The sequence below is a fragment of the Eleutherodactylus coqui genome, chromosome 8 (assembly GCF_035609145.1).
Source record: "Eleutherodactylus coqui strain aEleCoq1 chromosome 8, aEleCoq1.hap1, whole genome shotgun sequence".
Taxonomy (NCBI): domain Eukaryota; kingdom Metazoa; phylum Chordata; class Amphibia; order Anura; family Eleutherodactylidae; genus Eleutherodactylus; species Eleutherodactylus coqui.
In genome coordinates this window covers 186,866,782-186,881,851 of record NC_089844.1, presented here as the reverse complement: position 1 = coordinate 186,881,851, position 15,070 = coordinate 186,866,782, and the positions used below count along the sequence as shown (strand labels likewise).

General features: G+C 43.6%; 1 protein-coding gene across 3 annotated transcripts in view; it reads left to right on the top strand.

Annotated features, from left to right (window-relative positions):
- Positions 1-15,070, top strand: part of LOC136577272 (signal transducer and activator of transcription 1-alpha/beta-like) — a 145,065-nt gene that overhangs the window by 98,012 nt on the left and 31,983 nt on the right. For all 3 annotated transcript variants that reach the window (XM_066577117.1, XM_066577119.1, XM_066577118.1), the window contains 3 exons: positions 1,899-2,034; positions 7,817-7,869; positions 12,913-13,007. In XM_066577117.1, the coding sequence (XP_066433214.1) occupies positions 1,899-2,034; positions 7,817-7,869; positions 12,913-13,007 (284 nt within the window). The remainder of the gene's footprint in view (positions 1-1,898; positions 2,035-7,816; positions 7,870-12,912; positions 13,008-15,070) is intronic.

Below are 15,070 nucleotides of genomic sequence, written 5' to 3'. Positions count from 1 at the left end.
TTTTTTTTTTTGTTTGTTTATTTGTCGAACAAGTTAAAATAATGTTTTTTTACAAAAAACCTTTTTTACATAATGGAATTAGATGCTCAGCAATTCCTTAATATATACTGATGATCTGAATTGTATGGAAAAAGTCTTCTAAGGCCGCCTGCAGACGACCGGGTCAGATCCGGCTGCGAGAATTTTTGCAGCGGGACTTGACCCGAGCCCCCTGCAGAGAGCACTGCGGACTCACCTGCTCTCGCAGCTCCGGCTCTTTTATGTGCCGGCTGCCGGGCAGCTGGCGCATGCGCAGAGTGGAGCTGGCGGCCGGGGAGTGACGTTTCTGTGCGGGGCTCTGCGAGACCCGCACAGAAATAGAGCATGCCGCAATTTGTTTGCCGCGCGAGAAACCGCGGCTGTCTGCATAGGATTACGTGCTGTAATGCAATCCTATGCAGGCGTCCAGGGGCGGGAATTCTGCGGGGAATCCCGCTGCGGAATTTCCGCCCGTCTGCAGGCGGCATAATACACGTTAAGGGTGCATTCACACAAGTGTGTACGTGTGCTATACATAGGTGCGCACAAAGCAGCGCACCCACGTACGTGCACAAACACGCATGAATGCAGGTCCGTGCAGCATTGCTTTCAATGGGGCCGCGGCTGCTGCCGACATCTTTATTGAACATAATAAGATGCTGGCAACCCCTGCAGTGATTTTGGAAGGGCTTGAAATATAAGCCCTTCCCTGAAAATCATCCCTGGTTTCTGTAAAAAAAAAATATATATACTCCCCTCTCCACTGCTGCCATGTAAATATTCCCCGCGGGGAGTCCCCTTGTCACTTAACACTGTAACAGCACTGTCACAGTGTTCAGTGACAATGCGACTTCCCGCTGGGAGTAAAGAATCCCCTGTGACTGCTGTGGCCGAAGATCGCGATGTTCTTCTGTTGCTTTCAATAGGACTGGCGCTAATGCAGTCGCATTGAAAGCAATGGGCTGTCATCAAGCTCTGCAGGGATTTTCGGGAAAATAAGCCCTTCCTTGAAAATCATCCATACAATGGGTTAAAAGTAAACAAATATATACTCCCCTCTGCTCAGCTGCCGGGACTCAGGGGCGTCCAGCCTGTCTTCTCCCTGCACTGCTCTGAATCTGTTTCAGTAGGCGAGGATTCAAAATCCCCGCCTGCTGAAAGGGCTGTATCTGATTGGCTGATCACTCAGCGAATCACAGGTAGCGCTTCATTGAATTGATAGGAGCCCCAGTTACGGGGGAAAATATCCCCCTGTAGTGACAATAGTCACTGTAGAGATGATCTGGGTCTACTAGGACCCTGTGACAGCTGTGGCAGGGGATTCTTTAATCCCCGCGGGGAGTCCCCTTGTCACTGAACACTGTGGGGAATATTGACATGCACCACCGATGGTGCATGCATTTCATATGTTTTACAGGTGTGCGCGTTTACACGCCTGTAAAACACAGACATGTGAACACACCATAGGGAACCGATGGTTCTCATAGATGTGTGGTTTTGTGCGCACTTATGTACGCACACGCTCGTCTGAAAGCACCCTAAAGGGAAGCTGTCAGCACGTCTGGGACCACCAGTTTACCGTCATACAGCTGGGTTTATTAGAACAATAGAATATACAGGTGTGATGCCGGCGCACCCCCTTACACACGAATTCATAAAGCACTGTATAAGAAAGCGCAGCCTGCAGTGACTTCCGGTCCGGTAGGCCACCACAGCACACGTGTAACATGGCGCACCACGGATGGCATGTGCTGCTATATTACGAGTTGAACAGCGCCCCTTCTTGTACTGTGAGCAGAGTGTAAGCTGTAATCTTACTGTCTCTTGCCAATTTTTGCCGTTTCTGTATCCGATAATCAAGTCCTTTCTTCTCTTTTCAGAATTTATCCTTTTTCCTCAACCCGCCGGCTGCGAGATGGGCGCAGCTCTCTGAGGTGCTGACCTGCCAGTTTTCTTCTGTAACTAAGAGGGGACTTCATGCAGAGCAGCTAACTATGCTTGAAGAGAAACTGTTAGGTAAGAGAAGTGGATTCTGATGGAATCGTCATGCAGAAGAGCACTTTTTTTTATTCCAAAAAAGTTGAATCTTTCCATGATAAATCTTAATTTTTATACATTTTTGGCCTTTTTTCATGCAAAAATATACTCAAAGCAAAAAACTTCTTTCCTTTTTTTATTTGGTTGGAGGGGGGGGGGGTCTCCGTATAAAATATATCACATTTCTTCTTAGAAGTGGTGTACAGATTTCACATAGGAACAGCAACATGTTAAGCTGGCAGAAGCTCTTGGCAAGGAAGTTCAGCAATGATTTCAAGTAAGGAGGCAAAACACTTTAACCCCTTAAGGACCAACCGTGGTAAATATTTGACGCTTGATCCTGGGCTTTAATCCCTGACAATAGCAAAAATACGGCAGGGATTTAAGCCCCTGTTCTGCAATCAAGCAGGAGCAGGTTGGGTTGTCAGATGTTAGTCACAGCTGAGAACCTGAAGGAGAAGGGAGAAGCGGTTTTTAGCCCCTTCTGCCTTCTCCTTTCCCTAATACACAGCACTCAACGAGCGATATGTACTGAAGAATAAAAGTGAAAGTGTTTCTTCCACTACGCAAGTCAGCAGTCAAGTAACCGCCGGGATTCCTTGACACAGCAGAGCTACAGGGTCCTAAGAGACCCAGATCAGCTCTACCAGTGACTAATGTAACAACAGGGGATGCTTTGCCTGTAAATGGGGCTTCTATGGATGCCCCAGCTATAGTAGGAAAGTGTCAAATTAAAAAACATGTGAATGCCCCCCAGGGTACTTATATGACGTCATGGGGGACATAGATGGTAAAAAAAATAGTTGCATAAATAAGTAAAAAAAATTACAGAATAAAATAACAATATGTACTGTATATACTCGAGTATTAGCCGACCTGAGTATAAGCCAAGTTAATAAGTTACCACAAAAAATGGTAAAACTTATTGACTCGAGTATAAGCCTAGCTATACTCGAGTGTATACTAGGTAAAGAAAAAACGCAAGACGCCGACTGGGAGGTGAGTATTGCGGGTTTTTCTGTTGTTCGTTTTTTTTTTTTTACCTCACTCGAGTATAAGCCGAGGGGGGCTTTTTCAGCATAAAAAAATTTGCTGAAAAACTAGGCTTATACTCGACTATATATGGTACATAAAAAAGAAAAAAAGCCAACGCCAACCAAAACTGCGCCGTATGCGGCCTGTAATCTGAAAGCATACATATTATATATCAAAACCTCCAAAGCAAAATGAGGAACCCGTTCCCATACTTTATGTTAACATAAATATACGCAATTTAAAAAAATAATTATATGTTAAAATAATTTTTTTTAGCTTTTTACCCCAATAAAACTAAAACTAGAAAACCTAAAAAAAGTCAGTGAAAAAGATATTAAAAAATCGCCCTATATGTCACGCAAACGCAGCAAAAATAATTTTGGTAGCTGCAAAAAAAAAGGTCTGTAAAACCACCACATGGGTAAAATCCCTAAAAAGCGGTTGGTCCTTAAGGTACAAAACAGCCTGGTCCTTAAGGGGTTAATTAAGTAGATTAGTTTAACATCACCCATCACGCTGAAATCACCCCCACCTCCTCCAGGTAAAAAGTATGGGTACTATTTATATATCTAAATGATACTGAATACAGAATGAAATCTAGAACAAGTCGGTGGAATACATCGCTGTATTCTTTGACTATAAGCAAGAAAATGTTCTGCTAAAAAGTTCCAAAACAAAAATGTCCTGATAACTTTTATTCTGCGGGTCATTGCGAGTACTGCAATACCAAATTTGTACAGTTGTGGGTTTTTTTGTTTTTGCTTTACTACTTTTATTTTTTTGCAAAGATATTTAATTTGTTTTAATGATTTTCTGCCGCATCTCCACGTAACCCCTTAACACAGGGAGGGAGACAATGATGCATGCTCACCAAAAATGTTGACCAGCCATCCATCAAATGTCCACTTCAACAACCATATAGAGCAGCATTAAGGGTGCATAAAATTCTCAAGGCATACCCTTAAAATACGATATTTCCTTTATTTAATCCATGTAGCAAGGATACGACTGCTAAACTTTTTTTTTTTAAGAATAACATTTTTTTAAACTCATTTTTTCATTTATTTTAGTCCCCCTGGGGGACCACAACATGCGATGCTTGGGTCACTCCTGCAGTATGATGTAATGCTATGGTATTACACTATACCACGATCTGACAGGCACGGTTTGATAGGCAATCTGCAATGACAGAGTCTTTCAGTCCTAAAGGAGCAGACGATTCTAAGCTACTTTATGCTTGTGGTTTTTTTATGACCCTCTTTTCTTTTTTTCTTGGGCTACTAAAATAATCTTTCCTCTGCAAAGAAATATGCAAAATAATTTTTTTTAAAAACCATATGTGCCCCATGATAAGACCCTATAAGATCTATAAGGCCTCATGTCCACAGCCATGGCGGACTCTTCCAGTGGAATATCACAGTGGAGTCCAACACTGCGCCCCACAAAGACCCCATACTCACCCCTCCATATCCGCCGCGCAAGTCCCGTCCGGCGCGTCATGCGCAGTCCAGCAGAAGTATCGCGTGACGGACGGCTTCCATTGACTACACTGGTTTTTCTGCTGCAATTAGAATGCAATTTCTTTCACGCTGCAGAATCCATTCGTGGGCAGTAGGCCTAAGAGCCCCAGTTACAGGGGAAAAACCCTAAGTTGACATTAGTCACTGACAAAGCTGAGTTGGGTGTGCGAACACCCAACTGCATTGCCATAATGGCGATCACCGGCGATCATGTGATTGTCAGGTCCACCTGAGACCGGCACTTCCTCTATTCACTATGAATTGCTCATTGAGTACCATGTAGGTTGGAACAGAGAAGACAGAAGTGATTGTAAGCCACTTCTGTCCTCTCCTCCGGGTTCTTGACGGTCTCTGACATCTGAGCGCTCCATCTGCTACTGCTAAACTGCAGAAGCTTTAAACTGGCACCGTATATTTATAATCGCAGGTTTAAAGCCCAGGACCAGCGCTTTATATTTACTGCCTTGGTCCTTAATGAGTTAGAGGTTGTCAGAGTTGTATTTTTTCAGTACAGCTATAGCATGACTAACTGGTATATACTCACCTCCACCCACCCCCGTGTTTCACACCCCTGCTTTGGGTCTCCCCTCTGACGTCAGGCTTGCAGGCTGCCTCAGCAATCAGTAACTGAGCTCTGACATTGGCTGCAGCGCCCGTGACGTTCTGTCAATTAGAGTGGCGGTGCAGGACATAACAGGGAGATGTGAGAATATGTTGGTTAGTTATAGCATGGGGAAGGGGATTTTACTGATAGAATACAACTTGATTCACAGACGTGACTTATATTAAAACTCAAATTTTTAATAAGATACGATTAAAAGACAAAAAAGGGCACAACACTGGCAAACATACAAAAACAAAAAACCAGGTGAGATGGACCACGAAACAGATAGTGGTACCCGTAACGACCTGGATTATGACACTCGATGAGTGTTTACGAACACTCCACTAGGACAGGAATCTTAGAGACCCCAACAGAGCACAAGTGGAAGTTAAACGGGCTCGTTTAATTGTGGTAGTACCGGAGCCTGGATAGAGTTTTTTTGGAATCTCTAAACTCCACTTTGTCTCTGTAAAGAAGCGTATTAGACAGGTATCTATTCGCATCGAACGTGTGTCGTTAGGTGCAAATTAAGATTTATAGGTCCTATATGGACAAAATTTGGTGGGGTGTAATAGTGTAATCACCCAATACCAATATTTATAGAGCACCTGTATGTAAAGAAAAAATGCTTAGGGTCAGTTAGAACTCAATATATTGTACTGGTAGTGTTTCTTTTCTCCAGATATTTGAGTACAAGACTCTAGATAATCAAGAGGAAATATAACTGCGATTGTACTTTATTCCTCTATATGCTAAAAGGAGCTGAGAATTGATGATGCGATGATGGTATCTGCTTTAAGCAGTTAAATGCGTGGAAATAGTACTTTAGACTCTACGCGTTTCACCACATAGTCTTTGTGGATCATCAGGAGATGTAGTACTCAAGCTATAGATAACGAATTTGTGTATAATCACTAGAAGATGAGATTGTATCACGTCATGGAGTATCATGAAGGATTAACAACTGAAATAAGTGATAAACTCTCAGTTTCGCTAATAAGGAAAATAGGTCACTTAAAGTGAGTGACCTATTTAAAGAGTCTTAGGAGATGGATCCTGACTCAAAAATGCCAATAGCTCCTGCTCCTAACTGAGGTGAAATGAGCTATTTCTAGGTCAGAGGGACTGTAGCGTGATAGTCATGCTATAGAAGTTGTCAGGCGGCCTGATATTAGCAGAAGTGAAGCACTAGAAGGCGAGACAGCAATATGTGTCTGTTAACCCCAGTCTTAATTGAATGTCAAAAAAGACAAAAGGAGAAAAACTAGTGCTTCAAAATAAGCCTAGAGGCTGCCGCAATGTCTAAGTCTCAAATCCCAATGATGGATTTTGAGATAAGCAAGAGAGTAGTGCTTCTTGTTAGAAAAAATGAGCCTAGAGGCTGCCGCAAGGTCTAAGTCTCAAATCCCAATGGTGGATTTTGAGATGAGCTAGTTGGTTAGGAACCCCTCAGGTAGTAGCTAATGCCCTCATGCAAAAGAAAAAAAGAGCCCCAGCAGGAGCATAGTGGAGAGAGTAACCCGTCGCCTTGATGGTAGGCTAGGGAATCAATATATTGAGTTCTTACTGACCCTAAGCATTTTTTCTTTACATACAGGTGCTCTATAAATATTGGTATTGGGTGATTACACTATTACACCCCACCAAATTTTGTCCATATAGGACCTATAAATCTTAATTTGCACCTAACGACACACGTTCGATGCGAATAGATACCTGTCTAATACGCTTCTTTACAGAGACAAAGTGGAGTTTAGAGATTCCAAAAAAACTCTATCCAGGCTCCGGTACTATCACAATTAAACGAGCCTGTTTAACTTCCACTTGTGCTCTGTTGGGGTCTCTAAGATTCCTGTCCTAGTGGAGTGTTCGTAAACACTCATCGAGTGTCATAATCCAGGTCGTTACGGGTACCACTATCTGTTTCGTGGTCCATCTCACCTGGTTTTTTGTTTTTGTATGTTTGCCAGTGTTGTGCCCTTTTTTGTCTTTTAATCGTATCTTATTAAAAATTTGAGTTTTAATATAAGTCACGTCTGTGAATTGGGCTCTAAATCTACCTAGTTTGACTTCAACTGCCTACCCTCTGTGAATAGAATACAACTTGACAACCCCTTTAGTGGTCTGTGCAATGTGAGAGCAACTTCTGTGCAGAATGTTCCAATGTGGGGTAATAGATGTATCTTGGTCTAGCTTTGTGACCATCGAAAGCTTGTTCAAGCAGAAACACTTCTTGCAACGGGGCCCCCTTGTGGCAGTGTCTGCCTCTATCCCACTGTAGTTTATGGTAAAATGCACTGAATTTTGCTGTATTTCCACACTGATGAGTGCTAACCAACACATCAGTCACCCAAAGTCAAAAGGGGGCTAATATATTGTATAATTCACTGATTGGCTATCATTACCATAATCCCCTTTTGGTGCCATTAGCACATAAAAGCCATGTGCTGCACCCCTACCTGGCCTTATGGCAAACACGCAGTAGTTTCTGTACAGTTATTGGCTGCACTCCATACACCGCTACATGTATGGGCACTATTACATCTGTGGTGATGCTACACATTAATTACAGCACTATTTTTTTGTACTCCTGGATTTGCAGGTCCAAACATGAGCAGCACAGAGGACTTCATCCCGTGGAGCCGATTCTGCAAGGTAAAGTAGAAGCATTGTAAACTACTTAGAAGATGTCTTTTACAGGTCATTTTTGTAGAACTAGACCAGCGCAGCAGCGTCACAGCGCCATCGCGATTGAATGGTAAGCCGATTTCAGGACAGAATTCTGTATTGGGGAAGGGGGTTATTTTTTGTCTGGTTCATTGGGGGACACAGCCGAAGACCATGGGGTATAGATAGGTTTTTATCCCCGATCTTCCAGAAGCACGGGATTCAGGGAATACGGGGAGGCAGGACTCCAACAAGGAGGGCAAACGGAAAAGCGTTAACCATTCTGTTGCCTGCCCTAACCTCAGAATAAAAGGAGGCCCGTACAAGCTGTCGCTTGAACATGACCCGACAGCAACAGTGCCCCCCATTTCCAGAGCACTCCCATGCTCATTAAAGGCAGGCGAGTACAGGGGCGTGTACTGCTGGGACTGGAGAGAACCTTGTTTTTGGACTGAAATAACTACCGGTATTTGCCCCCATAGCGAGGTAAATATGGGATCTCTACAACCCCAAAATTCCCCAGTTACATTTGTCCCCCAGAGGCTCCACTGCAGGTTCAACAACAACCCCTATCTTCCCCGTGGCTTAAATCTTGGGAGGCAAATACCTCCTCTAAAAGGTCCAGATGCATGACAGTTCTGCAGAAGAATAGACTCAATTTCGCTCCTTTCGGCGCTCCAACTCACAAAGCTCAGATAATAAGAAAACCTCACAGGAACAAAAACAAAGGCCCTCTCTTAAACCCAGACCCTCTTGGCACCCCCAACCACAGCCATCAAAGTCCACCTCTACTAAATCTTCTGCATAAAGGGCGGCCCCACATTCATACAAGGTGCGGGGACAACTTTTTCCCTATTCAAGGAGACTTGGCTCGCCCATTTCTCAGGTGCCTGGGTTCAGGAGGTCGTGTCTTCAGGCTACACACAGTTTTCTGCTTCTCCTCCAGATCATTTCTTCAGCTCCAGGATTCTGGGGTCCATTTCAATGCCTCAGACAATGGAAAACCTATCATCTCAAAGCATCATTGTTCTGATTTCTCCTTCTCCATGTTTTGTGGGGTTCTATTCCAATCTTGTCGTGGTACCCAAGAAGTGGCACCGTCAGGCCCATTCTAAACCTGAAAAAGTTGAATCAGTATGTGAAAAAGTCCGACATTACAGGACTGAGTCACTGAGATTCGTCATTGCATCCGTAAAACCAGAGGCGTTTCTGTCATCCATATCCCCATCTGTGAAATGCATCAATGTTTTCTTCACCATCCTGTCCAATCACTATCCATTCCCTGATCTTCTATTTAGACTGGCCATGGCCCCCCGAGTCTTTACAAAGGTTCTGGCATCAAGGATGGCTCTCCTCCACTCCAAGGGGATAGTGGCCATTTCCTATCTCAACGACATCATGGTAAAAGTCCTGACCCAGTCAGCCAACCTGGAGAGTCTCCACATCACTCTGGACATCCTGTCCAGGTTCAGATGGATCATCAAGCAACCAAAGTCTGCCCTCATAACCTCTGGACTTTATTGGTCTGTCCTTCGACACAGCTCGGTCCCGTGGACTACTGCCGTCAAAGAAACTACTTCTTCTTCAAAAGCAGGTATGCTCGCTGCAAATTCCTGTGACCATTCATCATTGAATGAGAGTGCTGGGGCTGATGGTTTCTTCCTTCAAGGCAACTTTTGGCCAATTTCACGCTCTGCCTCTTCAGTGGATCATTCCATCAAAGTGGGACAAGTCCTTGGATTCTCTTGATCAAAAGATTCGAATACCTCTACAACTTCAACACTCCCTTAGTTGGTGGCTGGATTCCACACCGATCTATTTAGGATGTTCCTTTCTCACCCTCCGTTGGCAGGAACTCGCCACAGATGCCTCTTTGGCTGGTCGGGAGGATACACTGCGAACTCTTACAGCACAAGGAGACCACACTTCCGAGCAATGTGTTAGAACTTCAGGCTGTTCTCCTGTCATTTCATCACATCTCATCCCAGCTAACAGGTCTCCTAGAAATTCTGAAGTCCTCAGCGGATAAAAAATCCAATAGTCATCATTATTTATTGTTTATTTGAGGACTTCAGAATTTCTGTTTGATATGCTCCATCGGATGCTGCTCTCCTTGACATTTTTCCAGGATTTACTTAGGATCTTCTAGTCCGGATCCCTCGGTAAGCGTGCATCTGTTTGCTCTTACGCTATTTTTGGGCTTATTGCCATATCTCCCTATTCCTACAAGCCTTAGGGCTTTTTTGGTGTGCTGAAAAGACCCTTCTGCTATTTTTCTAGCTAACAGGTCTCCCAGTTCTGGTCCAAACCGGCAATACAATAGCCATTGCAAACATAAATTATCAAGGTAGAACTCTCAGCACGAAGGTCATGGCAGAAGCAGAAAAAATTTTGATATAGGCCGAAAATCACCTTGCAGCCTTCACGGCAGTCCACATACCAGGTGGTGGACATCTGGATTGCTAGCTTCCTCAGCAGAGAGACTGTCAGTCCAGGAGAATGAGAGCTATGTCCCAAAGTCTTTTGGGCACTTTGTTGAAAGTGGGGTCAACTGGATGTCCATCTCATGACGTCTAGAATGAATCGCAAGCTCCCAATCTTTGTTTAAAGTTTTCAGGACCCCCAAGCTGAAGCAGTGGATGCACTAGTAATTCCATGGACAGACTTCCAGTTACTATATGTTTTTTCCCCTTTTCCACTAATACCATGACTTCTCAAGAAAATCAAGATGGAACACCTCCCTGTGATTCTCATCACCCCAGATTGGCCCCGCTGTGTGTGGTATGTGAATATCGTTGATTCTCAGTTGCATCTTCCCCTTTGAGAAGATCTTCTCTTACAGGGAGTCCTCTCCCCCTCCCTCTTTGTTTATGCTTAGTTTAACGGCATGGCAGTTGAAGCCGCGGTCTTGAGAGCCCATGGATTTGCAGAATCCATGATGAAGACTAGAAAAAAATCTCATCTCTTTTTTGGAAGAATTTCTTTCTCTGGTGGGAGCAAGGCAACTTCCATCCTATGCGTTTTTTGTTATCCCACCTTCTATCCTACAGAAGGGCCTGGATATGAGCTTGAGCCTTAGCTCCTTAAAGTGTCAAGTATCTGCAATATCCATACTTCTCCAACGCCCTCTGGCCGCAAAATCAGTCGTTCGTACTTTTCTCCAGAGGGTTGCTGCCCCTCGATACCATTCTCTGGCACCACTGGGGGATCTTAATATCATACGGGATGCACTACAGTCTCATCCCTTCGAGCCACTGACTGAAGTTCTAACTCGCCTTTTAGCCTGGAAGGTGGTCTTCTTAGTAGTGGTCTCCATCACCAGCTGGGTATCAGAGCCTTCAGCCTTGTTGGCAAAGCCTCCATTCACTTTCTTTCATCAGAATAAGATTGTCCTGCGACCTGTCTGCTCTTTCCTACCTAAGGTAGTGTCGGCATGCCACTTCAATGAGGACATCGTTCTGCCTTCAGTCTGCCCCAGAGAATGTGCTATTCACAAACTGGATCTAGTGCGAGCCTACTTTCTCAAGTGGCTTCTTTCAGGCGCTCTGATTCTCTGTTTCTGATTCCTGATGGCCCAAGACGTGATCTTGTGGTTTCCAAGGTGGTCATCTCTCGCAGGATTTGTTCATTGGTGGAAGAGGCCTACTGTGCCAAAGGCAGGGTGCTGCCATTCTGTGTTATAGTACATTCTACTCAGGCAGTGATTGCCTCATGGGTGGTATGCAACAGTGATTCCGCTATTCAAGTGTGTAAAGCCGCTACATGGACCTCCTTGCACACATATTCAAAGTTTTACTGGGTGCATACTTTTGCATCTGCGGGCGCCTCCCTTGGTTGAAGAGTCTGGCTATAAACTACCAGCATGTGTCCTCTTATATTCTACCCTGGAACGTCCCACGGTCTTCAGCTGTGTCCCCCAATGATTTAGGCAAGAAAACAAGATTGTTGTACTTGCCATAAAATCTCTTTCTCGTCTCGTTCGTTGGGGGACACAGCACCTACCCAGTCTGTTTAGTATTTTCATATGTATTCCTCCTTGTTGAAGTCTTCTCTTTAAAGTTGCGCACAGTGCTACTCTGAGTTACAGTTTTGATAGTTTGGCATATTTTCTTTATATTGACTGTTTTTTGTTTGTTTGTTTTTTTTGTTACTTTTTTCATATCCTACCCGGTTGCTCCTCCTGCTGGTGCTTGCAGGAGGGTATAGCTAATAGAAAGAGCTAACTCTTTCTGCTTAGTGTCCGCCTCCTAGTGGCAGTAGCTATACTGGCGGTCTTCAGCTGTGTCCCTCAATGAACTAGAGGAGAAAGAGCTTTTACGGTGCATACAAAAATGTTGTCATTACCTCCAGTTGTTCTTCTCTGTCTGGATTCTGAACTGCCAGTTTCGGGTCTCAGTTTCATCCATCCTTGATGGCTGCAGCGACCTTCTAACTACATAATATGCACTGTATACTGCTCTCTGATTGGCCAGTTCTCATTTTATGAGCAGTGCTGGCCAATCAGAGAGCAAGTATAATGCATTAGTAGCCAAACAGTATTAATGCATACGAAGATTAGGTAGTCTGAAGATTGCATTAGCCATCTTGGACAGCTGAAAATACGACCTTAACTGGCGGATCAGAGGGAGCGCAGAGATGAACTGCAGGTAATATATCCCTCTCCGGTGTGGGACAGAATTTTGTCCTGAAACTAAAGGGTTGCTTTAAAACCGGAACATAGTATTATGCTGCTTATTATTAACTACCTTTCTGATGTGACATATTAGTGCTTCCAAGGCCAAATGTTAAACTTAACGAGCTTGTCCCACTTCTAGCTATTTTGCAGGAAGCAGACAGCTCTGTACATTGCACAGGCCAAGGTTGGTAATGCAGGCTGAGTCCTATTGAAGTGAATGAGAGCTTTGCCTGCAGTACCGATCTGGGCCTCCCTCCCAACTTTCACACATTGCAAGTCAATTTTCTTGTTACACCAGTTAAATGGATGTGTCCAGACTTTTGCCTCACCCTGGTATTAAATCCTTTTGTCTTTAGGAGAATTTAAGCGAGAAGAACTTTCCGTTCTGGCTTTGGATTGAGGGCATTTTAGAGTTAATTAAAAAACACCTGCTTTGTCTGTGGAACGATGGGTGAGTATTAATATGGACGTGACTTACGTGGCTGTCTGAAAAATGATGGCTTAACCTTAAGGATGCTGCCTGGTTTGTTACTTAAGGACGCAATGCTTTTTTAGGATTTTCATCTCCACTTTTCAAAATCCATATCTTCTTTATTCTTCCGTTGTCATGGCCATGTGAGATCTTTTTTCTTGCGTGGCAAACTATAGTTTTTACTGGTACCATTATGAGGAACATAGGACTTTTATGATCTTTCATTCCATCTTTTTAGGAGGCGAAATGAACGATAAAAGCATTTTGGCTTCACTTTTTTGGCTTTTTCTATAGCATTTGCCATGCAGGATAAGGATAGTGTTTAGTGTTGAGCTTATTGTATGGGTTGTTATAGATGTGATGATGCCAAACATCTATTTTGTTTTATTCAATGTTAAAAAAATGTTATATTCCTGTAGGGAGCTTGAACTTGTGATACTATGAAGTACAGATAATACACTGCAATACTTCTGTACTGCAGTGTATTACCTAGTTTATTTGTCAGCACTTGCTTTGAGCCCACTGTTAGAGAGAGGGAGCTCCCTCTGTAATGTCATCAGCTCTCTATCATACAATCACACAGGTCTAACTCTGTACATGCCAGATCCAACTATGATGTGTTCTCTCCGATCCTGCTGTAGCACTGGGACCCCAGATATCATTTACAGCTGGCTCCTAAATTGGAAAAATAAATGTTTTTGCTTTGTCTACAAGCTTGAAAATATTAAATCAGATAATATATCAATCCCTCATGGTGTAGACCATCAGAAAAAAATATACGCAATGCCAGAATGCTGCTTTTTTTCTCGCCATCCTGTATCCAAGGATAATTTGAATGAAGAGCAATCCAAGAGTCGTATGAACCCTAAGATGGTATTACTAAAAACTACGAGTCACCGCACAAAAAATGAGCCCTCACATAACGCGATCAAAAAAGATAAAGCTATGGGGCCAAAAGATGGCGGTGGACAGCTAATTTTTTTTAAAAGGTAGGTGATTTGCTTTCAGCCACACTACTTACCAAAATTACCATAATCATTCTGACCCACAGAAAAAAGAAGTGCTTTGTGCACATTGTAAATGCGAACACCCACCAAGAATGGCACAGCTGCATTTTTTTTTCTCCATTTCTTCCCACTTATAATTTTTTTTAAGTTTTCCATTACATTGTATGAAATGTTAGATGGAACCACTGAAAAATACAACTGTCCTGCTGAAAACAAGCCCTCATGCAGCTCTGTCACTGGAGAAAGAAGAGTTGGGATTGCTTGAAAGTGGGGAGGAAAAAAGGAAACAAGTAAACAAAAAAAGGCCACAGTGGGAAGGGGTTAAACAGATTGGAGGGGGAATTATGTGTTTCCTGTCTGAACCTGGCGCTTGGTTACATTCAACTGTAATGCAGAAAATGTCAGTGCCTAAGACAGAGAGGCACTACAGGTGAAGCTTCACATAGAGCAGCGCTTGGCCTGTCACTTTCCATATGCACATTAAATCTTGCATTACTTTGTTGAATTAACATAGTTCATACAAACATACATAAAGTATGGTGGAGGGCGGTACAATAATGAGTGTCTGGAGGCAGCTGTGAAGCATGGTGGAGGAGCGGTACAATAATGAGTGTCTGCAGGTAGCAGTGAAGCATGGTGGAGAGCGGTACAATAATGAGTGCCTGTATGCAGCAGTGAAGCATGCTAGAGAGCGGTACAATAATGAGTGTCTGCAGGCAGCAGTGAAGCATGGTGGAGAGCGGTACGATAATGAGTGTCTTCAGATGGCACTGAAGCATGGTGGAGAGCGGTACAATAATGAGTGTCTTCAGAAGGCAGTGAAGCATGGTGGAGTGTGGTACAATAATGAGTGTCTACATGCAGCAGTGAAGCATGGTAGAGAGCGGTACAATAATGAGTGTCTTTAGAAGGCAGTGAAGCATGGTGGAGTGTAGTACAATAATGAGTGTCTGCATGCAGCAGTGAAGCATGGTGGAGAGCGGTACAATAATGAGTGTCTGCGTGAAGCATAGTGGAGAGCGGTACAATAATGAG